General features: G+C 45.3%; 1 protein-coding gene across 1 annotated transcript; it reads left to right on the top strand.

The window, feature by feature from the left end:
• The first annotated feature begins 8,864 nt into the window (after positions 1-8,864).
• Positions 8,865-18,903, top strand: SSR3 (signal sequence receptor subunit 3). Its single transcript, XM_020988905.2, has 5 exons — positions 8,865-9,088; positions 12,343-12,469; positions 16,175-16,273; positions 17,540-17,671; positions 18,631-18,903. The coding sequence occupies exons 1-5, from the start codon at positions 8,956-8,958 to the stop codon at positions 18,695-18,697; spliced, it is 558 nt and encodes a 185-aa protein (XP_020844564.1). The 5' UTR covers positions 8,865-8,955; the 3' UTR covers positions 18,698-18,903.
• The last annotated feature ends 5,847 nt before the right edge of the window (positions 18,904-24,750 follow it).

Below are 24,750 nucleotides of genomic sequence, written 5' to 3'. Positions count from 1 at the left end.
TCTCTCCCTCTCCAAACTGCTCATTCTTCTACAAGCCAAGTCCTGGCCCTAGGGGCTCTATGACATGTTGCAATGTGTGGTTTAAACTTGGCATATAGTAGGCGCTTCATAAATGTTTATTGATGGCTTGATACCAGCAACACTGATTTGACACAATCCAAGTGAAAGATAATATTTCCATGCTTTCATTGCCCTGAACAATGTGGGGGCCCCAGAGGGAGAGACACAGACACAAAGGAGACCCGCCCGATCCCAAAGGAGTTTGTCATCTAGTTTGCCAGGTCTAGACTAGGGTACCCTTGGCATAATTTAAAAAGTATTCCCTGTGGATTACTGCTTAGGGGACAGAGGGAGGGAGACCTTACACTTTCACTGCAATGTGGCCTAATGGTTAGAGTGTCTTTCTGACTTGGAGTCACAAAGACCTGAGTTCAAATCCAGTGGCAGCCACTTCCTAGTGGTGTAACTCTGAGCAAGTCACTTAGCCGCTATCTGCCTCCGTTTTCCTGTCTGTAAAAAGAAGGTAATAATAGTTTGTGTAATGCTGGGCTTTAACCCCTCTCCATATCAATTTTCTCATCTGCAAAATGGGGATAATAATTGCATCTACCTCCTAGGATTATTGGAAGATCCAGTGAAATAATATTTGCAAGATGCTTTGCAAACCTTAAATGCTCTATAAATTCTGGCTGTTATTATTCAATTTTTCTTAGCTGATGAATACCCAGGAAGCCAGGATATACATGTTATGTCTAATCCATAGGCTTTTGTGGCTGGATGAGAGTAGATTGCTCTCATCCTGTTCTGTTCTCCAAACATCTGGCACTTTTGATCACATATAGGGTTCCCTTTGCCAGGAATATCCTGCCCTCTCCCTTGTTCTTCCATCTCTCCCTGGGCAGTCTTATCCATCGTTAAAGTCCCGGCTCTGGTGTTCCCTTCTCCCAAACCCTGACCAGCCTCTGAAGCCACAACTATCTTCCCTCCCTCAGACCTCCAGTAGGACTGGTCATCATATTCTCTTTGGCACCTGGCTTATTTCTGTCTATGCTCACAGCTGGGACTAGGGCTAGGCAAGGTCGGCAGCCGTGACCACATGGGGGCTCCATACCCAACTAAGTGTGGTCCCCTGCCTGAGGCCAGAGTTATCAGAGCCAGGCAAGGTGAACTGCCACCTTGGAGATAACTGGGCCATGGAGGAGCACGAGGAAGGACTTTGAAAAGATGGCCATCCACAGTCACAGTTTAAAAAACAGTTTTACAACAATAACTGCTATTTATATGCCAGTCGGCAAAGTGCTTTCAACATCAGCTCACTGGAGCCTCTCCACAACCCTCTGAGGTTGGGATTGTGGGTATCATTAACGATACAGATTGAACAGTTTACAGATGAGAAAACTGAGGCCTACTGATAAAGTAACTTGCTCAAAATTACACAGGAATGAAGTCAGAATCAGGATTTGAACCCAGATTCTCTGAATCTAGGTCCAGCACTCTAATCTATCGTGGAATTGCCTCTTGGTAGTCTAGGTTTGGGGCAGAAATTCTTTACCTTTTTTTTTCTTTTTTGCTTTTTGGTAAGGCAGTCCGGTTAAGTGACTTGCCCAGGGTCACACAGCTATTAAGTGTCAAGTATCTGAGGCTGGATTTGAACTCAGGTCCTCTTGACTCCAAGGCCTGAGCTCTATCCACTTTGCCACCTAGCTGCCCTTCTTCACCTTTTTTTTTGCTGAAGCCCTCTAGATCCATGAAGCAAAGACAAGAGAGCTCACAGTAGCATTGCCAGGGGCAAGGGTGGGAAACCTGCAGCCCTGACTGAATCCAAAGGACCTAGAGGGCCGCTGGTGTCCTCAAAGGCCTCAGGTTCCCTAGCCCTGGGCCCAGGGTCTCCTTTTGCCCGTTTTCATGGTGTTTTACAAACCTGAATAAATTAAGCATTGGAATCTCCAGGGCTAATAAAGAGATTTAGCTTATCTCTAAAAATCACTCCTTGTTTTTCAATTTGTTTCAGCCCTTCTAAGCTTTTGGAGGGCAAGGACTGCATTTCCTTTTTCTTCTTTGTTTCTTCGAGCACAATGCTGGACACGAGCTGGGTGCTTCGTTGTTGTTAGTTAGTTCATAAGTCGCATCTACTCTTTGTGACCCTATTGGGGATTTTCATGGCAGAGATACTGGAGTTGTTTGCAATTTCCTCCTCCAGCTCAGATGATGAAACTGAGGCAGACAGAGTTAAGTGACTTGCCTGGGGTCACACAGCTAGTAAGTGCCTGAGGCCAGATTTGAACCCAGGTCTTCCTGACTCAGGGTCCAGCACTCTGCTACAGGACCTAGTGGCCCCTAGATGCTTAATAAAATTTCTATTAACTATTGACAAGGCAGTTCCAGTCAAACAGTTTATTATGTGTCAGGTGCTGGAGATTCAAAGACAAAAAAAAATTCTTCCCTTAAAAGGTTTTACATCCTTTTGAGAGAGAAATGTGGGCAAAGAGGCTCACTGTAAGTCATCTCATTTAGACTTCACTACAGTTCCATGAGGTTGGCATTGCAGACTTTAGAGAGGAGGGCTTATAGGATCATCAATTTGCAGTTAGAAATGACCTTGGGGTCATCAAGGCCAACATCTAAATACCTGCACCTTACAGATGAGAAAACTGAGGCACAGATAGACAAGTAACTTGCCCGGGGTGACAGAGTTGGTAAGCGCATGAAGCAGGATTTGAACCAAGGTCCTTCTGACTCTGAGTCCAGTGCCCCACATATTACACCAAGACCAGAGAAGTTAAAGTGGTTTTCTCATGGCAACAAAACATGCTGTGAGAGGAGGGATTTGAATCTAAGGCTTATTTGAAAAGCCAAGGACTGCACACTGTCTCCTCCCTTGCCATATCTTTATTTTAACCTTTTCTTGCCCTTCATTTTATCAAAGGCTTCTCAAAGGAGATGTTACAAATGTGAGGACCATATTCTAATTCACTTAGCTTAATTCATAGGCTAAGCTAAGGCTCAAACCGTTACAACTTCCTGGTCATCCAGAAACAAAAGGCAAAGCATTCAGAGTCAACCTGGACACATGCTTCTGACCAAACCGCCCCCATGGCAGATTTGGAAACCCAATTAATGGTGTATCCTTGTTGACCATCCTTTTCATGCTACTGTGAAGTTAATTTCCTTTTGCTACCTTCTGAGTGTCTTATTTCATTCCAATCCCGAAGCCTCTGTAGGCTCAGGCTTTGTTTGGAGCATTCTTGGTAGGACTGGATCAGAAGGGCCTTGTCAATGGCCTCACAGTTGAAGGAAGAACAACTTGTGTGATTGGAAGCCACGATTTAGAAACTCTTCACTCTGTGGCCTCAGCGCTTCTGGCAGTGCTGCAGGCCACATACCTCAAGTTCTGCCCATAGGACAGGGCTGAGGACCCAGTCACCTGTTGGGATTAGGAAGTAAACTGTCCATGAGCACTAATAAACCAGAGACAGATGGGAATGGGCTCTGAGTCTTTAAGAACCATGTCTGGAAGATGATAAATATTATAATTATTATATAATATATTAGTACATAATAATAATACAATATAATATATAGTATATAGTTATAATGCTATTTGTCGAATTTGCATAACTTTGTATCTAGGAGTGATTGTGATATCCAAGCCCATCAACTATGGCAGGCCTGAAATCTAAAGACTTAAATTTCAACATTGTTTAAAAATCAATCTTGTTACAAATGAATCCAACCCATGAGAGATTAAAAGGCTATCAGAAATGTCATCGGAAATGTGGCTCTGAAATTCTTGGTTCCCGTCCTGTTCATTGTCACAGCTTTACATTGGAAATCCCACTATGAACTTTAAAGTTGGGCATCGCCCACCATGTGGAACAGATCATTAAGATCCAGGACTTGGTCCTTCTGAAGGGAAATGCAAAGTATGCTATTCTGGTTTTCATCTCCTCCACATTTGCTCATTCACTCCTTTAGAACACCATTTTGCTGTTCATTGTCTTTCTGTTTTTTGGTTTTACTTTCATTGAACTCCTCCTCCAATGCTGCCAACTTCAGCCTTCTGGAAATCTGGAGCTGAAGGTTGTCCAGTAATAACCCTAAGGCCATTGTGAAAGGCCTACAGGAAGAAGCCTATGAAGCTAAAAAGTATCAGAATGGGGAGTTTCACTTATCTCTGACATTCCATTTGAAACCAGACTGCCCCTTTAGTTTATGTAAAGCTGTTATGATGTTGTGGCTGAACTGTACAACTGGGGAAATCTCTTTCCAGTTAAGAACCTTAATTTATTGTACCCTGAAGTGCTGCATCGATGATGCATGGATGGTAACTCGTGCATTTATGAGAAACTCAGGGAATTTGGGAGGTTAAAATATTAAAACCTCTATCAGTGATTGTTAGTAGAATATATTTTCCCTAGCTATGTCTCAGTTTCCCAAGTCATTTTATTAGTATCCTTAGGCATACCATTAGACAACCTTTTTTTCCCGGTCTATGTGTATTGGGGCTGTCAGTAAGTTGGTGCCATGTTTTGATACTGAACTGGAAAAATATTTTTTTCTCATAAAATATAAGCTTTAAACTCAGAGACTCCAACAGAAAGATCTCTTACTTCTTCTGTTTTATTATATTCTTAGAAAGATGAGTTTATTAATCCTGTAGCAAAATGTGCTCTGTATATTTTCAAACCATTAGGGTCACAGAGTGTTTGGAGCTTGAGGGGCATTTATAGCTCAGTTCATTCAGCCCTTCATTTTACAGATTAAGAAACTCAGTTGAACTCAATTTTCAGCAAACATTTATCAACTGTTTTCTATATGGAAGGCACTGTATTAGTCACTAGGGATGCAAACTAAAAGAGGTATAGACAGTGTCCTTAAGGAACTTAAATTATACTGGGAGGGGTTGGGGTAGGGAAGGGGACACACCATACACACAGATAAACTAAATATATAAATATATGTCTCTGTGTGTGTGTGTGTGTGTGTACACAAAATCTTGTGTAAGAGGGGATTTTATACCCTGCTTTCAAGTGCATTCGAAGTAATAATAGAGAAAATGAGATATTAATTCATTAATATGGTGTTAACACCTCCTAGTGATCCCTTTAGGAGACATAATTGAAATTAATTAAAGGTACAATCTCACTGCTCAAATAAAAATTGGATGCAACTTTGGAGGGCTTGAAATATCTAAGCCCTAAGGACAACTTGAGATTGTAAGGGTGTATAGATTCTGGAGCTCTTTGTAGAGAACACCTGAAGCACGTAGGGGGCATTTCCCCGCTTTCCCCTTTCTAGCTTTCATGATGTCTAATAGCTACTGGCCCAGAGGCAGTATTATTCAGCAGTCTGAGTTCATCAGTTCAAGAGTTTGAGTCACAGTAGAGGAAGCAGAGTTATACACTCCAGATAAATATCTGTGTAGGCAGGCAGGTGAGGCCAGAAACAGCTTTGAGGAAAGGAACCCCTGGCAGCAGAGAAGAGAGCTGACTGTGGACCCAAAAGGGAACTAGCCCTGGCAATTGGGAGCTTTGGAGAAGAAGAGACCTCAGGTTCCCAACTCAGTAACCCTTCAAGCAGGGATGCTGTAACTAAAGGGTCTCTAGGAATAGAAAAGCAACTTTCAGGGCCTGTGTCACTTTCGTATGGAGCTATGGTTCCCTTGACCACGTGAGTTTTCCATGTGTATGCCTCATTACTATTGTACTCTAAATTTGTTCTTACTTTTCCCACAGATATTGTGAGCATTTGTGGGGGAATTTATCTCATGCGTGTATGGGGGGGTGGATGGGTAATTTTCTAGCTACTGTTTTTAACTCTGCCATCTTCACAGATGCCTTTCCTTGCTAAGAGCTGATTATACCTACTGTCATATGATTCATAGGAAGCACACTAGCAGGGGCTAATGAGCAATAGTGTTAGGAGTGATGACTCACAGAATTAATCCTGGATCCCAAAGAAGCAAGTGACCTCTGGGGGAGCAGCCCAGATGGGGGTGCTACAAATGTAATTTTAAGAATAAAAGCGAAAGATCATTAACAACTGAGATATCAAGTAATCACTATTATGTCTAAAGCCTCTGAGCTGGGGTTTGAATGAAATTAGAGATTCTACGGGATATATGCAAGGAGAGAGCGTATTCTATACATAGGCCAGACTCTGCCAAGCAGGAAAGTGGAGGATGGGATACCGTTTAGAGGAACAGCCAGGAAGCAAGTTTGCCTGGCACAAGTGGGTGAAAGATGGTGTAAGATGAAATAAGTGTATGTAGATCCAAAAATCACATTGGTAGGTATATATCCCATGTGGCTAAAAACTAGGAAGGTTTCATATCAAGCTATTCACGCAGCATTTATTATGGTAGCAAAGACCTGGAAACAAAATAAATGCCCATCAATTAAGAAATGACAACAATTGGGGGCATACAAATGTATCAAAATATTCTTATACTATAAATAATGAGGAAAATGAAGAATTTGGAGAAGCATGGGAGGTAAGGCAGAGTCAATTAAGCAAAGTCAGGGAAACTATGCCTATTACTGCAACAATGTAAATGGAAAAAAGAAACAATAAAATGAAAGGGAACATTTTGTAACTGAAATGACTAAGCCAATTGCCAGAACCGAGTTAAGAGAATGCACCACATGAGCTGTCAGACACAGGAGATGTGGCACTTTTGTGGAACTGCTATTTCTTCTTTCTGTTTAGAATTTTTCTCACAAGGGAAGGCTCAGTGGGCTAGTGGGGATGGGAAAGGGTTATGTTCAGAAGTAAATGTGATATAAAACCAAAAGGCATGATTAAAAATAAAGAATACAGGAGAGGTCAGAGTAAGGAGGGCTTTACAAAGGGGTGTGCTGGAGCCAGCTCACACTGGCTTAGAGAGCCTGTGGTTAAATTTTCAGTGTGAGCATCTGTTTTGTTGATTGTCTAGACTTAAGGAAGCCATGGAGAAAATGTTAATAACACCAATTAAACTTAGAAGTGTGTTGGACTTTTCCGAGGGACAGTTGTCAAACATTTACCAGCACACCCCTGGCTTTACGTACTGGGCTGAGGAAACCAAGAGCAGCAGAGAGAAGAGGACTTCCCCAAGATTGCACAATATGTCTGGTGGCAAAACGACCCTCGTAATTATTAACACAGTCAAGGAAACAAGTATTTGTTCACATTTCTTGGTTATTGTGAGGGTGGGGTTTGGGGTGGGTGGCTAATAAATGCTGGGAGTCAGATTCCTCTCACAAAAGGCCACAGCCTTTCCTTACCTTCTGCCCTTTCCCGCCACAAGTGGAATTTTAATACTGAAATCATTGTACTGACTAGAAGGGAACAATGTCTACATTGTTCAGAATTAACTCAATTGACATTGAAGTGAGGAAGAAAGCTTGTTGGCCAGGCTGTGAAGGGAAGGTGGGAGGATAGCCCCTGTCAGTGCCTCAGGATGTACAGAAGTGTTGGACAAGCCTTGCATCCTGTGTGGCCAGAATCAAGCAGCCAGATTAAAGGGTCCCAACCAAAACCAAAACGGCAGCTGTGTGGCCTTCCTCGGGCAGGAGACAAAGGCTAGACCCATGCTACGTGATTTTGTGCAGATCTTTAGTGCTTTAGAACCGTGGGTTGTTACTATGTGCTGGGGAATACCAGTACAAAGGCTGAAACAATCCCTACTCACAGGGCGCCTCCATTCTAATGGGGACAGCAAGTACACATAAAATAACTTAGCCCTCCGAGGTTGGCAAAGTGTTTCACAAATGCTATCTCATTTTATCCCCAAACAGCTTTGGGAGCTAGGTGCTATCATTGCTACTATCATCAATCACCATCTTCATCATCTTCATCTTTATTTGACCATCTTTTGCTTCTTTTTTGGTATCACCAGCACGTATCGCTTAATAAATGTTTACTGAATGAATGAAATGAACTGAGGAAACTGAGGCAGACAGAGGTTAAGCGCCTTACCCAGGGTCATTCAGCTGGAAAGTGTCTGAGGTCAAACGTGAAATCAGGTCTTCCTGACTTCAAGCCCAGCTACCCACAGTGCAACCTGGCATTCTTAACATATAAGTAAATATATGCAAACACATATATTTACATATACATACATAGCATAAATACAATGTTAATAAATGCAAACAGATATAAATGGTTAAATGCAAGGTAGTTAGAAGATATTAATTATATTTAATAAATTATACATGCATACATAATTGCATAGTTATAAAACATTAAAATATATGTAAATACACAACAAATATAACATTAATAAACATACAAATGGCTACAAGGTAATCACAAGATGCAATTATATATGCACATAATTATGTAAAATCACAATATATTAAGCTATATGTAAATACACAGTATAAAAATAATGTTAATAAACAAAACAAATAAATAGAGGGTAATCTGGAAGGGAGAATGAATGAATGAATGAATGAATGAATGAATGAATGAATGAATGAATGAATGAATGAAGAGTTGAACAAAAGAACCAACGAAGGACTCCTCCCTCTGGTCCAACCTCAGATTTCACTCCTCCTCCTCTCCTCCCCCTCCTCGGAGAACGCATTCCATGTCAGTGTCTGTGACTCTTGTTGTCAATAAAGTTTCAGAGTTTAAAAAAAACCCAGACTCAAGTCCCTCCTTCCTCCCCTGTGCGTCACAACCACTCGCAGCCACGTCGCTGCGGCGCCGCACCGGACCCGGAACTGAACGCCCTGGCCGCTCTCACACGTCACGAATGTGAAGACTGGCATCCGCGCCGCCCAATCGCAGTTCGGGTCTGGCTCCGCGGCGGCGGCAGTCCCGCCCCGGCCTGCGCTGACGGGTCGCTCTGGGGTACGGCGGCCGCGAGGGGCGGGGTCAGGCCTTCGCCGTTGCCGCTCCGCGCTTGCGCCGCGCTGCAGAGGGTGGCTGCGGAGCCGGCCGTGTGCTGTCGTGTCGCCGGTCCCGGCCATGGCTCCCAAGGGTGGCCTCAAGCAGCAGTCGGAGGAGGACCTGCTCCTCCAGGACTTCAGCCGCAATCTCTCGGCCAAGTCGTCGGCGCTCTTCTTCGGGAACGCCTTCATCGTGTCGGCCATCCCCATCTGTGAGTAGGCCCCGGCGGGCGGCCTGGGGACGTGGCGGGCGGGGGAGGCCGGCTTCACCAGCCCGTACTGAGCACCTGCTGCATACCAAGCGCTGCGAGCCTACTCGGGGCGTCCTGTACACAGTAGGCGCTCCGTAAGTGCGTGCTCCCTTCCCGTTACATTTTAAGTGCGTAGCAGTAAGCTGCCCGTGTAAGTGTGTAAGCCGAAGCGAAGACGACTGTATACCGAGCCTGGGGACCGGGGGGGGGGCGGCTCAGGCGAAGGCGTGGTGCTTTCAGGCCTGGGGGCCCAGCCCGAGCAAAGGCATGGAGGGGGGAACTGAGGACGTTCTTGCGGCCATACGGCAGAGCGGAGCAGGAGACCACAGGGAGCCGGTGCGGGTGGCGGAGCGGGGGAGGCCCAGGGTCGCCTCTGCCCCGAAGGAGACTCCGTTGGCGGCTCCAGATCTGGCCTGGATGGGGGGGGGGTAGAGGAAAGGGTTCAATGGGACGAGAGTCAACCATTTATTAAGCCCCTGCTGGGACCAGGCTCGTCCTGCTCCTGCCCTCCTCGGCCTCAGTTTCCCCTCTTGTAAAATGAGCAGATGGGCTGGGGGCTTCCGAGTCTCCTCCCAGCCCCAGTCCCTGATGGATCCCCAAGGCGGAGGACACATAAACATGGGGTTAAATGACCCAGGTTTGGCCAGGGGGCACCCAGGTCGGAGGAGGGGTGTGGGCCCTGACAGTGATCCTCGGGGAGCACGGGGATGGACGTGGTCAGGCCCGTTCTGCAGCATCTTGACCTAGGTCAGCGGCCCCAGCGCAGGCCTGAAGCCAGGAGATAGTAAGGACCGGTGACGTCAGTGGGGGATGAAGACTGGGGAATGGACCAGAGGGGCAGCGGATGGGATGATGGGGGGGGGACGGGAGAAGGGATGTGAGGCTTGGAATGGGGTGAGTGGTGGGGGGCGGCTTGTGAAGAAGAGGAACGGGGATGTGATCGTGTGGCTCAGGTCTGGGGGCGCAAGAAGACCCTGCATTCTGGCGTTTGAGATGCCAACCAGACGGGAGCATTTGGGGGTGCTGGCTGGAGCTCAGGACCCTAGGACCTGCCCGGCCAGACCTGGAATTGTTGGTGGGATGGGGAGCGTGGGAGAGGGAGCATTGAGGGTGGGAACAGATTGATGCAATTCAACAGGTTCATTAAGCACCTGGTATGTGCTGGCTCTGTGCTAAGCACTGGAGATCAAAAACTAGCCCCTGCCCTCCAGGAGCTTACAGTTGAGTGGGAGATCAGGGAGCTAGAAGTCCTCATATCTGCCTTTCCCAGAGGTGAAGGGAAGGGACAGGGCCACACAGTGGTGGCCGGGCAGAATCTGGAACCCAGGACTGTCCAGGGCTGTGGCCATCACACAGTGTTCTGTCTGAGCTGTGCCGTAGAGCTCCTGGATGAATGAATGGCTTGGCCTCGCCTGCCTGTCAGTTCTATGAGTCACAACCAGGCCTCACACCTAGGCCCAGACTCCCAGTCCAGTTCTCTGTCCACCACCCTCTTCCTCTTAGCCAGTTGTTCTCCTGTGAAAGGAGAGGGCTGGCCAAGTGTTCTCTGCGGCCCCTCCCAGCTCTAGCATGCAGTGATCTGCTGTCCCCGGTGAAGAGGATGGCATTTCTGCTGCCCCCCTCTCCAGAGTGCTTTTTCCTAACCTCTTGCTCCCCAGTGGCTGGGATGGTGCCCCTCTCCTTTTTGAGAGGTGTTGCCGGTAGCTTTATTCAAGCTTTAGTGTTTTTGTTCTTTGACAAACACCTTTTCTTACTGTAGTACTATTGCACTTCACAACTCCCAGTGAGGACAGTTGAGTGTCTCTGTGCCCCCCCCCCCTTTTCTTTTTGTAACAGTAAACCCAGCTCCTTGTTCCTAGTTCAGGTCTTGTAACCAGTTAGTAACAGGCCCAGGCTCTCTGTTCTCTCAGACAGATCTATGGGGTGAATACTTTTGGGGTTTGGGGAGTCAGCGTCAAGTTGTCCTTTTTGCTTTACACTGGAGACATCCCATCTTTGGAGGCAGAAGAGCCACGTTCCCTTTGGGCTCTGCCCCTTACCTACACGATGCCAGCAGACGTGGGGGGCTGGGGGGGGGAGTGTTGGCTTCCCAGTCAGAGGACCTTGGCTTCAGTCCCAGCTCTGTTACTTATTCCCAGGTGACCTTGGGCCAGAGGTGGCCCTTTTCTTCTGGGCCTCATGTTCTCATCTGTAAGTTGAGGAGTTGGGCCAGATGATCACTAGGGTCCCTTCCTGCTCTGACTCTTTGTTACCACAGTTCTCTCATCTTTAAATTGAAGAAGTTGGATGGAAAGATCACTTTCATACCTAAGTCCTGTGATCCTGTGACTGTTAGCTGTGTGTGACCTTGGGCAAGTCACCCAAAATGTTGGAGTCTCAGTTCCTTCCTTTTTATAATGGTTATGATTCTCAGCACTTCCCTTGTCTCCCCCTGGTAGCCTTAGTGGGTATAGAAATGGGAGCAGTTTGTGGTTTGTTGTATAAAACGAGCGAGTCCAAGCTCATGGCCTCCTCGACGTGTGGGCTCCCATCTTGGGGTTGCCAGCAGCGTGCGGGTCCAGGTTTTGGGGGGCTTTGCCAAACTTTAGTTAATATAGGGTGTCCCAAAGGTCTTAGCGCAGTTAGTTATAAGCTTTGATAACCCCAGAAATGCAGTGCTGCAAACTTTCAAAAAACAGTGTTTGAAAGATTAATTTTTAAGTTTAAAAATATTGATGTTTCTTATTGAAATTCAGCATGGCCAGTTTTCAGACTCGGTAAAAACTTTCATCAACTGCTGCTCAGTGACTGAATGGGTTGCATTTATAATACCAGTCTCAAGAGCATCCAGAGTATGCCATTTTGATACATATGTGACAATTTTGACACTATCCTACAAGAAAAAGCCTAATGGGGCTAGATCAGGGGACCGAGGTGGTGTCATCCAGAAGCACACACACACACACACACACACACACACACACACGCACTGCCTAAAGATAGAGTATGCCATCTTCTAAAAAAAAAATTAAAAATTTATTATTCAGAGTTCACCAAATTGTAAAAGAAATTTTAATAAACTTTCAAATGATGTTTTTTGTAACTTTGTAGCAGTTAGACTTCTGAAGCTGCACGAAGACTTTTGGGACACTGTGTATAAAGGCATCTTGTTGACTCCACAGTCTGTGCCTGAGACCGAGTCGCGGTCACTCAGGCCAGGGCTTTGTCCATTGCAGGGCTCTACTGGAGGATATGGCACATGGACCTTGTGCAGTCGGCGGTCCTCTACAGCGTCATGACCCTGGTCAGCACCTACTTGGTCGCTTTTGCATATAAGAACGTCAAGTTTGTCCTTAAACACAAGTAAGTACTTTGCAGGTGAATGTTTATTCAGTTTTTTAAAACAATATCCAGATAGTCTCTTTTTAGCCATCAAAAGCTTCTTAGGATTTTTTTCCCCATCAGTGTTTTATTTTGGTCGGTGGCATAGTCTTTTAGAGTTAGTTACAGGTATTGTTGAAAATCTGACCCAGAGATTGTGAGATGTCTCATACTACCATGGAGATCATTCCAAGGCAGGGATGAGACCCTCAGAATGTTCCTTCAGTTTCAAAAAACACCTCCTCCAAAAACCAAGAATGACATCAAAGCTCCCCCCACCCCCAAGTTAGACGGACTCAATTTCTGACATAGTTGTTGTATTTTTGTATGTGAATTCATGTCCTTAGAGAATGGCATCCATTGTGTGAAATGGCAGAGTGGGAAAGAATCACTGCTTTCTTTTACTGACTCTCCTGACGTTGTCAACTCTTGTATATGTTTTCAAACTTAGTATACGACTAGGAAGAAGTTGGAGGGGAATTATTATTTCTCGTCTTAAGTGACTGTCTCAGTGGACCTCATGAGTACTTGAAGCTTGGTTAATGCTGAGTTAAAACCGAAGTTGGCTTGTCTCCTGCCTCTCTCTTGTACGTCTCGCGTTGATTTGCTGAAGCAGGACAGGCCCCGCCCTAGGGTCTCATCTCGGCTCTGCCAGGTCATAGTCATATAACATCAGGCGAGTTGCTAAACCTGTTTCCTCGCCTCTAACCTTAGGAGAGGGTTGGACAGGTTGGGCTCCAAGGTCCCTGCCAAGTCAGGTTCTGTGAATTGATGAATCTTGTGAACTTTTGACAGCTCTTTTAGCCCTTTTCCTTGGGCCGTCCTTGGAAATCTGTGGCCGCAAACAGGCCAAGGTGGGCTAGCTCTTCCTCTCCCTTTGTGCTGAACAGACCTTCGTTCCTTCCACCGGGGCTCTGTAACTGGTCCCTCCCTACCTCATTCACCCTCTGTAAAGGTGCTGGAATAATCTTCCTCTTTGCTATAGAACATCTCCTCCTATTTGCTCACTCCCAGGGCTTGGATAGCATCAGTCAGCTGACTTTGCTGGGTCCCTCCAGGTTTGTTTTCATTCCATCATTCCATCTTTTCATTGGTGACTTGCTAATTCGCACCATCCATACTTTGTCTTTTTTTTTTTTTGAGGCAGTTGGGGTTAAGTGACTTGCTCAGGGTCACACAGCTAGTAAGTGTCAAGTGTTTGGTCTGAGGTCATATTTGAACTCAGGTCCTCCTGCCTTTAGGGCCGGTGCTCTATCCACTGCGCCACCTAGCTGTCCCTTCCTGTCTTTTTTTTTTTTTTTTTTTTGGTGAGGCAGTCAGGGTAAAGTGACTTGCCCAGGGTCACACAGGTAGTGAGTGGCAAGTGTTTGGTCTGAGGCTGGATTTGAACTCAGGTCCTCCTGACTTCAGGGCCGGTGCTGCATCCAGTGCGTCACCTAGCTGCCCCCTCCTGTCTTTCTTAACACCAGTTTGTGTCAAGAATTTCTTCAAGACTCAGCAGTCTTAACTGCAGGAAGGCATGACTGGGCGTGTCACAGAGTCCAGCTATCCCGGGACACACAGTTGTGCTTGGCGACTTGCAGCCCTGTGCTTTGTGGCCTCTCTGTGTGTGTTGTACACTCCTGAGAGCAGCAGGCAAGCTGTTGTGTCCTTGGGAATCGCCCTCAGTGTCCGGTTCAGTGCTTCGGCTTCTCCAGGCCCCCTGGTGCCAGCTTGTCGATCGAGCCGTGGCTGCCTTAATGCAGTTTGGGCTGTAATGGCCATTTGGCCAGGTCAGCGAGTCGACAGGCCTGTGCTGAGCATTGTAGAACCAGTTTGGTGCAAAGGCCGATAACAGTAGGGAGACTGTCTTCTGGGTTAATTCCAGTATATTGTCATGGAACCTTGGACTTAACTGCCTTGGCCCAACTTCCTTGCCTTCAGGAAGTTGAATGGACAGATGGCTGCACGTGTCACTGAAGGTTCTCCTACGCTTAGGGCCACCATCGCCTCTCTTGGTAGGTCACTCCATTCCCCTGCTGGTCAGTAGGATGCTTGTACTCAACCAGATCTCTCCTGTGCCTTGAACCTTTCTTCCTTCTTTCTCTCCCTCCCTCCCTCCTTCCTTCCTTCAGGCTGAACTTCTCTGTGTTCTTTATTTACTTAAAGACAGTGGTTTGTTTTCCTTTAGTTGCCCTTGTTGTGGTTGAGCCCTTTCAGTCATGTCCATCTCTCAGTGACCGTATTTGGGCTTTTCTTGGCCAAGATGCTGACATAGTTTACTCTTTCCTTCTTCAGCTCATTTGACAGATGAGGAACTGAGACAAACAGGGTTAAGTGACTTGTCCAGGGTCACACAGCTAGTAAATGTCAGAGACCAGATTTGAACTCAGGAAGTCCTCCTGACTGCAGGACCAGCACTCTCTTCACTGCAGCACCTAGCTGCCTAGGTTAAATCGCCCGGTTCCTTTCACTTTCCCTAAATGGACTTATTTTTTGTACTTTAAATCTCTGGAGACTCTATTTTTCCATATCTTTTTTTAATGTATAAATCTGGTTTTATTCAAAGCTTAGGGGAAATATTACTTTCACAGACCTAACAAGGCACATTCTGTCAGTACTAGACTGGTGTCTTCTGCAGTGAATTACATTCAGCTTTGGGTCACCATTTCTTCCCAGTGCCTAACACCCTCCCCTGCCCCAGCTCCCTTTACCTCCTTGTTTCTTTGCTCTGTGTCTTTGCCGAGTCGACCTTCCTTATGTTTGTAAGACTTTGGGTCTTTAAGTGGGCACTATATTGTGCCTGTTACTTTCATGTTAAGTCTTCGTGTCCAGACTCTAGTGTAGACCCTTGCACAGAATTGGCATTTAGTGACTCTTTGTTGGATTGACTTAGCTTATGTTATGACTGTTTTTCTAATTTATCAAGTCATTTTGGATTTCATTTCTGCCTTTCATTAGCAGCCGTATTTATCAGTCATCCCTCTTTCATTTTCTTTGCCCTGGGGACAGGCTGCTGATCATGTCTTACTTATCTGTACATTGCCTCCCTCCTTCTCTCTGTTTCAAATCAAGGTTTCTGCAGAGTAGCCGCTCAGTGTTTTCAGGATGAGCCTGGTCTCTGTGATGACCTTGTAGCATCTGCAGTATCCTCTGGGGTCCATGCCTCCCAGTCTTCTTGAGGTCACCACGTGAGGTCCATTCCCAATTGTTATTTCGACCAGTGTAAATTATCTCCCCTTTGTCCATGTGGCACATCATAGAAAGAATTAAGTGGATCCAGAATCACACAGGTTGCCCTTAAATTATTGATAGGGCAATGGATGTTTGTGCCTGTTACTTATTAGTCAAATGAATAGAATTTGAGGTGTCGGTTTGCCATTTTAGGTAAAAGTAGTAAATAGAATTGGCATTGATTGAAAGCTGTACTCATGACTTTGCATTTATAGATTTATTGAATGTCTAAACTTTGGTGCATTTTCTTTTCTTTAAATAACCCAAACCAAATCACCACTACAGCTTTGGAAAGTACCTTAGCAGTGTGGCCTCTCGGCCTGCCTTTGACCTAGGCCAAATCATGCTTGTAGACAATAAGTTTGGGGGTCCAGTGTAGTGTATCCCACAGCTGCCAAGGCGAACTGTGAGGGGTTGTTTATAGGAGGGCGCTTGTACTTAGTGCTTGTGAAAACTGTGCATGTTTCCCCCCAGGGTCGCCCAGAAGAGAGAGGATGCCGTCTCCAAAGAAGTGACTCGGAAACTTTCTGAGGCTGACAACAGGAAGATGTCTCGCAAGGAAAAAGACGAAAGGTGGGGTTTTTTAACCAAAGGGTTTGTGAATTTAACAAGAATATAAAGGTATTTGGGGAAAAAAATCTTAAGATGTGTTTTTAAATTTTAGAATTTCTAACAGAAGAGGTAGCATTTTCTGTGTAGGGAGCCTGAGTGAGTCAAGTGCTGTCCCCTAAACACTCTTCTCACTCGAGCTTGAGGCTAGACGTCTCGCCTGCCCCCAGTTCTCCGCTGTCTCCCGGCTGGCTTGTGGTTATCTCTGTGCACGTGGGGAATGGGAGATGGCGCCTGCTGTCGTTGCCGGCTCCCCTTCCCCCCCGGCTTGGCCAGAGCTGCCGACACTTAGCAGCGGGACCCGTTGGGCTCCCTCTCTCCCCCTTCTCCTGCCAACTTCTAATTTAGCTCCTAACGCTAAGAGCAGTGCCCTGCCAAAAAGAGGGGAGAGGCCTGGATAAATCAATCCCTGAATAATGAAGTTAACTGCCTAAGAGACGCCAGATGGTCTAGGGGAGAGTTGATTTATTTCTGTACCTCTCTCGGCCCCTGACGCAGGGACTGCCCCACCCACCTAGTATAGGTTTGAAGAGTTGGATGGCGGCGGGTATGTGCCGTTCTGGTCTCCCTGCCTCCTGCTGGCTGCCAAAGGTGCGGGATCCAGAGCAGCTTCTGTATACTGCAGACCCTTCCCACTGGCTGCCTCCCCTCCATCTCCAGCTTAGACACATGGCTTCCACCTCCAGCCTCAGGACCTGTATGAGCTGCCCCTCAGGCCTGGAAGGCCCTTCCTCCTCACATTGCTAGCTGCCTTTCCTAAAGTACAGACTTGTCCTGACCCCCCTCCCCACCAGAATTACTTTGTGCAGAGGTGGTCTCCCCCAAGAGACCATAAACTCCTTGAGGGCAAGAGCAGCTTCATGCTTCATAAATGCTGATGACTCATTGGCCCAGCCCCTACTGATGAAGACCAGTAAGGCATGGTCATTTTGCTCCCGTTTTGTGGCTTATGTATCCCTTCAGACTGTCAGCTCCTTAATGGCATGGTGCCTGCCCTCTGTGGTAGAAAAAGGGATGCTCTGTGGCTTCTTATCCCCCGGAACACAAAGCCAGAGCATTGCCAGGCTTCTGGCCAGCATAGACATCACCTCTCTGTCCTGTCCTGTTCCTCGGGTCCCATTCTGTCCTGTCTAGAATCCTCCCCCTTCCCCCCAGACCTCTCAGGCCCCGACAGACATCTGTGCTCCACGTGCTTGGAGCTTTGACATTGCCGTCCCTGTGTGTCTGTAGAATCCTGTGGAAGAAGAATGAAGTGGCTGATTATGAAGCTACCACCTTCTCCATCTTCTACAATAACACGCTTTTCCTGGTCTTGGTCATTGTGGCTTCTTTCTTTATCCTGAAGAACTTCAACCCAACCGTGTATCCTTTGAGCTGCTCAAGACCTTCCTTTTCTTGGGCTGGGGGGGGGGGGCTGTGAAGCATCCCCCGAGATGGGAAGCCCCTTTGTTGTGGGTCTCCCTTAGCTCCTCCCCGGTAAGGGATTGGAGCTGGATTACATGAGCTTTCCAGCTCCAGAGTTATGTGGTTTGATGATAAGAATCAATACCAAACATGTGCTGAGGGATTCCTGTTTTCGCAGGAGTGTGTAACACGATTTTGAAACTGAAGCTGCTTGTCACTGTGGGTATCTTGGAGCTCCAGATTGTCCAGCCCAGCGACTCTGCTGGTATTTTCTTGTGGCTGGGCCATAAGGGCTTTGGAAGAGGTCCATGTCATGATACCATGCAGTGCCCCAAACTGTCAGGTTTTGTTTCATGTCATAATGGAGCCACTGGGCAGGAAAAGTGTCTTGTTTTTACTAACTTATTAAAGGTATTGTCTGGGAGTGTACAGTTAAGTTATGCTTCAGCCAGCCATAACCTTGTGGAAATGCCCGAGGGGCTTGGAGACCAAAACGTCTGTCTGAGAGGCCCTGGTGGCTGCCTGATAGCCCTGAGGGCTGGGGTCCCCCCTGAGGGTCTCCTAATAGCCCTGGGGGCTGGGGTCCATCCTGAGGGCTGCTGCCATCCTTGACTCATGGAGAAGAACAGTTGTCTCCTCCCTTCACACTTGCCTTGGTGCTTAACGAACTGTTCCTTTAAGATTAAATGTAGTTAGGTGAGTCAGTCGCCATCCCTGTCTTCTAGACTTTCTTTAAGGTGGTGGCAGGTTTTCTGCTGATGTTTCTCATTCCTGGTAGACCTCTGCCTTGGGAATTTATTTCTAGTCTGCCAGTTGCAGATTATTGTGATTAAACACTGTGTGGAGAAGCTCCTGTGCTTTAGGCATGGTGTGATTTGAGGGGTTTGAATTTTTCCTTAACAATTAACCCTTTTCAGGAACTATATCTTATCCATAAGTGCCTCATCAGGCCTGATCGCCCTGCTGTCTACTGGCTCCAAATAAACAAACAGATCCTTCTTTGTAGGGGGGAGGTGTGGTAGGCCAGAGAGGAGGAGGAGAGGGTTTGGGGAGGGAGGCACCCAAGAACTGTTTTTTATAGTCAAATTTAACAGGTTTTGTGTGTGTTTTTTAAAACTAAGAAAATGTAAAATAACTTTCTTTTGGGCTCCTTTTGACAGATTGTTGAAATAAATAAATTGGCCAGAAAACTCAGTGTCCCAGAACATTTATTAAACGGCAAAGAGTACTTCATAATAAGCTATAATTACATTTGAGCAGAAAATAACTTGTTTCTTTGACCTGTCAAAGGTCACAGTAACCTGAGCTGTTCTGTTGTTTTTATAAAAGCAAGAAGTTAATAACCAGTTCTCTGTGTTCCCAGTAGAAAATTATAAATTTTTTTAACAGCAAATACCAAAATGTATTCTTTTCTTTCTTAGTTTCATCAGCAGCCTTATTTGTACTTTTATGCAACAGACCTAAAAATGTCCCAAATTTAGAATTTGAAATATTTCATTTAAAAGAAAGCTTGGACACTCAAATTTTTTCATGGGGAAAAACATTAGAAAAGTTACAGTTTCAAAAAATTGTTGTCTAAAGGAGATGATTACAAACAGAACTGTCCTGCCGGGCATGTAAGGACATACTATTAAATCCCTGCCTTTTTAATGATCTCTACAATGTTAGCCCCATGTGGTCAGAAACTCGGTCATGTTGACCATGTCAATCCTGTTGGTTTAGCTTCCCGGGCTTGAAATTTCATTGACATCCCTGAAGGCGAACATGAACACACTTCTCCACAGGATCTCAGTGGCATTTGAAAGTACAGAGGAAGCCTTGTGCTCTTTGTTAGAGGGTTCTGAAAGTTGTCTGGAGAAGGGTTCTTGGGGCTGCTTCTGGACTTGCCAGCAGAGTTCCAGTGGGAGTTATGTCAGTTTGGTAATGGGATGACAGTCACCAGTGCTGACAGTCTCATGTTCCGGTTAGCTTTTGCTCACCACATCTGGTCATTCTTTAAAGCCCTCAGTGCAAGTGTATCAGAGGAACGTAGCTTGTACATCTGAAATAACTCCTATTAAATTTGGAATTTGAAAAAGAAAAGGTTATACTTGTCATCTATTGACAGCTGGAGTCAGTGTGCTGTGGTGTAGAAAGAGTTGTGGATTTGCATTTAGGACCTGGGTTCAAATCTTGCTTTCTTAAAATTGGGCCCATCATTTAACTGTTCTAGAAATCTTGGTTCCTTATTTGTGACGTGAAAGATTGTAATCTTTTAAAAGTGCCTTTCTAGCTCCATAAGACAATCACTGTTAGAAGCTAACTTGTCAGTCATTGTAACTTGTATTCTGATAGGGCGACGTGAAAGTGTATGTGAAAGGAAGAGGCCGTGAGTGTGTTTTGTATAGATAGCGCAGGCTGGAGGAAGGCATTTCCCAGGGCTCTCTTTGTTGGTTGCTAATCATTAATCCTCAATAAAGTTACAGAAAAAATGCACAAAGAACTCACTGGTGGGGTGGTTGGGTATGTAGGCCCTTTCCCACACTATGAATTTATTTATTTTTTTATTTGCTGTTTATTTCATGTTCAGAAGCATGTGTCTTTCTGCACCTTGCATCACCTCTCAGGAGCCGGGTCTTGTGCTTCACCCAGAGCCTCTGGAGACAGCCAAACTCCACTGCTTCAGTCAGCATTCCTAAACACCTTTCAGAGCTATTGTTCCAAATGGTTCTGGTGCAGCTCACCTCATTCTGTGTCAGCTCATCCTTCCCAAGACTTTTCAGTGTCATTTCTTACAATGCGAGAATATTCTATCACACAGCTGTTCCAAAGTCTGTACGGCTTTAAGCCTTAACAGCTTACGTTCTAAGCTATTAAGGCTTAAAATTGTGCTAAATCTTTGGGGACAGCCTGTATTTATATGCCACAATTTGTTCAGCCATTCCCCAGTTGAGGGGCACTCTCCTCCCCCTATGTTCCAGGTGTTTTCTTTTAATTTCCCCTTCAGAATCAGGGAGTTTGTTTAGCTTGTAACTGTTCCCTCCCCAGTATTAATCTCCCTCTTAATCCTTCTTCCTATCTCCACTTATTTTTCTGTTGAATATGATGCATTTCTACAACAAACTGTGTATGTGTCGGTGTTTTCAGCCCTCCTTTGAAAGTTCAAGGAAGAGTGTTAGGTTCACGAGATGCCTGCTTCCCCAGCCCTTTCTCTGTGTGTGTGTGTATATATTCTTATGTAGCCCACTCTGGGATATCCAAGTTCCGTCCCCTTCTTCCTCCGTTCCACAGTAGTGTATTCCTCATGTTACCCTCCGTTCTCTTTCCTGATCTGAAATCCTCAGAATAAATCAAGAACATTCCTCAGCCCTGTGGCTACCTGCGTTCTATATTCTCTCTCTCTCCAGTGGAGTTTATCCTCACAAACTTATGTTTTAAATGCCTTGCACAGAACTCTTTTGAAAATGTTTGGAATAACAAAAACAAACAACCCACCCTCAGAATAGAACCAAGACACTCCCAGGTTTTGCCTGTTTTTCTTAATTTAATTCTTTCACTTTCCTTTGAAAAATAAAATTCTAAAGGGATACTTTCACTGTGTCATCATACAGCCCCTTGCCCTCGCTTAAAGAAATTTGCATTTCTAGGTGTCCCTTGATTCTGGTGTCTGCTTTTCAAAGTCTCTTCTCAGCTCTGGGCTTTTCATTGGAAATACTTTTAAATCTCCTATTCTATTATAGATCTTTTTTTTCCTACTTGCAGGATTAGACTCAGCACCAGAGTAAGTTATTGGTTGAAAGCCCGTATCATTGGCCTTTTGGAATATTTGTGTTTGCATCTCTTTTCTTATTTATAGTGTGAGTTGCTGGTAAATGCTGTAAAACTATAGTTAATGCTGTAGCAACTTACATGATTCTGACTGTGGTTACTACCTCAACTCTTCCGGATGCTTGCAGAATTTTTGATGTGGGAGCTCTGGATTTTGACTGTGACATTTCTTGGACTTTTCCTTTTAGGGTTTCAGGAGGTGATAGATGTATACATTCTATATTTACTGCCTTTTGGTTGTAGTAGATCTGGGTAGTTTTAATTTTTGATTCCTTGAAATATAGTGTTTAGGTGTTTTTTTAAAAATTGCTTTAAACATGGTTTTCAGGGAGGCCAATGATTATTAAATTATCCATCTTTGACCTGTTTTCCAGGTCAGTTTGTGTGTGTGTGTGTGTGTGTGTGTGTGTGTGTGTGTGTGTGTGACAGCTATCTTACATTTTCTCCTACTTCCTTAATGTTTCTTACTATCCCATGGAGTCATTGATTTCTGTTTGATGTGTTCTGAATTCAGTGTCTCATTTCTTTTTTTTTTTTTTTGGCGAGGCAGTTGGGGTTAAGTGACTTGCCCAGAGTCACCCAGCTAGTAAGTGTTATGTATCTGAGGTCAGATTTGAACTCAGGTCCTCTTGACTCCAGGGCCATTGCTCTATCCAACTGTGCCACCTAGCTGACCCAAGATGTCCCATTTCTGAGGCAAGATTTGCTACTTTCTGATCGAAGCCATTTAGTTTCTTTGCAATTCTTTCCTTGAGCTTTTTCATGTCATTAAAACAACAACCACCCAAAATTTTCTAGCTCCATTTCTTCTAGTTATTCATGCAGACCCTACGGAAAGCCCATTTTCTCTTTAAGTCGATGTTTGTGGTTATCAATACTCTTTCTAGGTTGGATTTTTGGGTATCTCTGGATCTGCAATAGTTTTCTCATAATAGGTGTTTTCTGCAGTTTACTTATCTTTCTAGTGTAATTCTTGGCCTGGGATTTTGTGCTAGGCCCAGGTTCTGTCGTCTGTATTTCTAGATAGGGTGGTCATCAGCCCTGTTTGGTCTTGCCCTGGATTCCTTCACTGACATTTCACCTTCTGGCCTTACCCCCTTGGATCTATGAGGATTGATGCACCTGATTTTCAAGGCTGTCTGTGGCATCTTGGGATGGAATTCTAGGGACCTTAGAGCCTGAGGGATTCTGTGAGCTTCCAAGGGCTGTGTGGTGGGTTGCCAGATATCCTGGAGCTTTTTCAGGAAGCTCTGATCATTGGTCATGTAGGTCACATGTTTCTCTGGCCTGTCTCTGTTGTACTGGGAGGCCGTGAGCTGGTTTGCCTGTGCTGGTGGTGTTAACTTGGCTGATAGCTCCTTTTCTATCACCTGGGGGTTTCTGGCCGACTTTATCTGTAGTTGTGAGGTGGAAGCAGGAAGTGGAAGTCCTTGTTGGATTCCTGATCATTATTGGCCATAATGTGATTTTTAGGTTTTGGTTGGATAGATGTGGGAAGGCTGATCTGCCTTGGCCTCTGTTCTGACTGCCATTTTGTCTAGAAGGCTTCTCATTTATGAAAATGTAATGAGAGCTTGATCCAACAGTGATAGGAAATAACCCTAATCTTGCACCATATACAGACGCTACATACGTTTAAGATTTTCTTAGCTGCTGAGGAAGAATATGAACCATTGGCTCAAATAGGGGCTTAGTATTTATATTAATATCAATTCAGTGACTGAATCAGGTATACCAGAGTTGACCAAAGTCACTTTGAAAATTGCAGGAAATTTGCCACTAGATGGCATCACTCAATTAAAAATGAAAAAGATGTCACCCATCTTTGGAGCAAGCTGCATTGGCAAACAGTGTCAAGTATTAGCCAAGGAGCTGTGATGGTTGAGTTTGGGATCCGTGTTCTTAACAATAGTTTCTATTGAAACTGACTTGAAGAACTTGAAGAGGAGGTAGGTGGAATTTATTCCTGGACCTGATCTTTCCTTACAGTGGTGGTTTTTTGGTTTTTTTTTTTTACTCCCTGAGAATAGTGTTTTCCAAGTCTTTTTCCAATAAAATGCCCCTGTGTTTATTTAAGGATACTTTTTCTAACAGTGCGGCATTATCCTCCAGTGTTAGGTTGTTTTTATCAAGGGCTCATTGTATTGGTGTTTTATACGGGCGATTAGAACCTTTTTATTGCATAGGGGAGTGGTTAGAGATGGAGGGGAAACCAGAAGACCTGGGTCTGAATCCTGCCTCAGCCACACATTAGCTGTTTCCCCTAGGGTGAACCATTTCATCCCTTTGTGCCTCAGTATCTGTAAAATCGGGGGTGGTAGCAGCATCTGCCTCACAAGGTAGTCCAGTGAAATCATGTAAATAAAGTACTTTACGGATCTTGAAGTGAAATTATTATAGACACCACCTCCTGCCCATTTTATATATTATCATCATCTTCCCCCTCCACTAAAAAACAGTGGCGCCATATTGGTTCAGGTACAAGTTTATTTCCCTTAGATTCTGGCTTTAAAAAAAAGGAGAGGGGTGTTCATTGGATCTTAGTACTACAGACACAGCTGGAACATCTCTAGTGTGCACCATCCCTCCCCTTCCTCCAGACAAAAACAGTTTTTTCACTGGGCTCTGCGTTATGTGGGAGCCTATGGCCAGAATCCTTGAATGCTGCCACCACAGCAAGGTAAAGGAGGTCGGTGCCTTCTGCTCAGCAGGTGCCTTCATTCTTGCCTCCTGTGTGGTACAGAAGGCTCTCTACAAGTCCACCAGGCTCACTCTTCCTGCTTCCGTCCAGTAGTAGCTCACATTTATCTAAAATTGTTTGTATTCGATTCTCACAACAACTTGATGAAGTTGGTGCCCTTATTCCCATTTTACCACTGATGAAGCTGAGACTGAGAGAACTGTCACAGGGTCACCCTGCTAGTGTCGGAGGAAGGATTTGAAGTCAGGTCTTCCCAAATCCCAAGTCCAGTGTTCTCTCCCCTCTGCCATCTGGCTGCTTCCCAAATATATCTCCAAGGCTGGAAAGAGCCATAAGAGATCCTGTTTCCCAGAGACTTTGAGCTGTTTGCCCTGGTGTCTGGGCTTAGCCTCTCCCTTGGGGGCTGCCTCTTAGCTGCAGAGATGGCGCAGTGGAATTCCTAGACACTGGGGGCTTGGACAAGCAAAGCATGCGAGGGAGCAGATCCTCTGATTTTCAGGGTTTCACAGTTTTGTGCCTGGCTGCCATG

The sequence above is a fragment of the Phascolarctos cinereus genome, unplaced genomic scaffold (genome assembly GCF_003287225.1).
Source record: "Phascolarctos cinereus isolate Bilbo 61053 unplaced genomic scaffold, phaCin_HiC Scaffold_7;HRSCAF=346, whole genome shotgun sequence".
In the NCBI taxonomy this organism is placed as follows: domain Eukaryota; kingdom Metazoa; phylum Chordata; class Mammalia; order Diprotodontia; family Phascolarctidae; genus Phascolarctos; species Phascolarctos cinereus.
The sequence above is the reverse complement of the archived record's forward strand: the minus strand, read 5'-3'. Positions and strand labels throughout refer to the sequence as shown.

Excerpts from the sequence above, each read along its gene's own strand:
- SSR3 (XM_020988905.2), top strand. The coding sequence starts at position 8,956 with ATGGCTCCCAAGGGTGGCCTCAAGCAGCAGTCGGAGGAGGACCTGCTC. Across the intron at positions 9,089-12,342 it reads CGTGTCGGCCATCCCCATCT|GGCTCTACTGGAGGATATGG; the intron begins GTGAGTAGGCCC and ends TGTCCATTGCAG. Across the intron at positions 16,274-17,539 it reads CGCAAGGAAAAAGACGAAAG|AATCCTGTGGAAGAAGAATG; the intron begins GTGGGGTTTTTT and ends GTGTGTCTGTAG.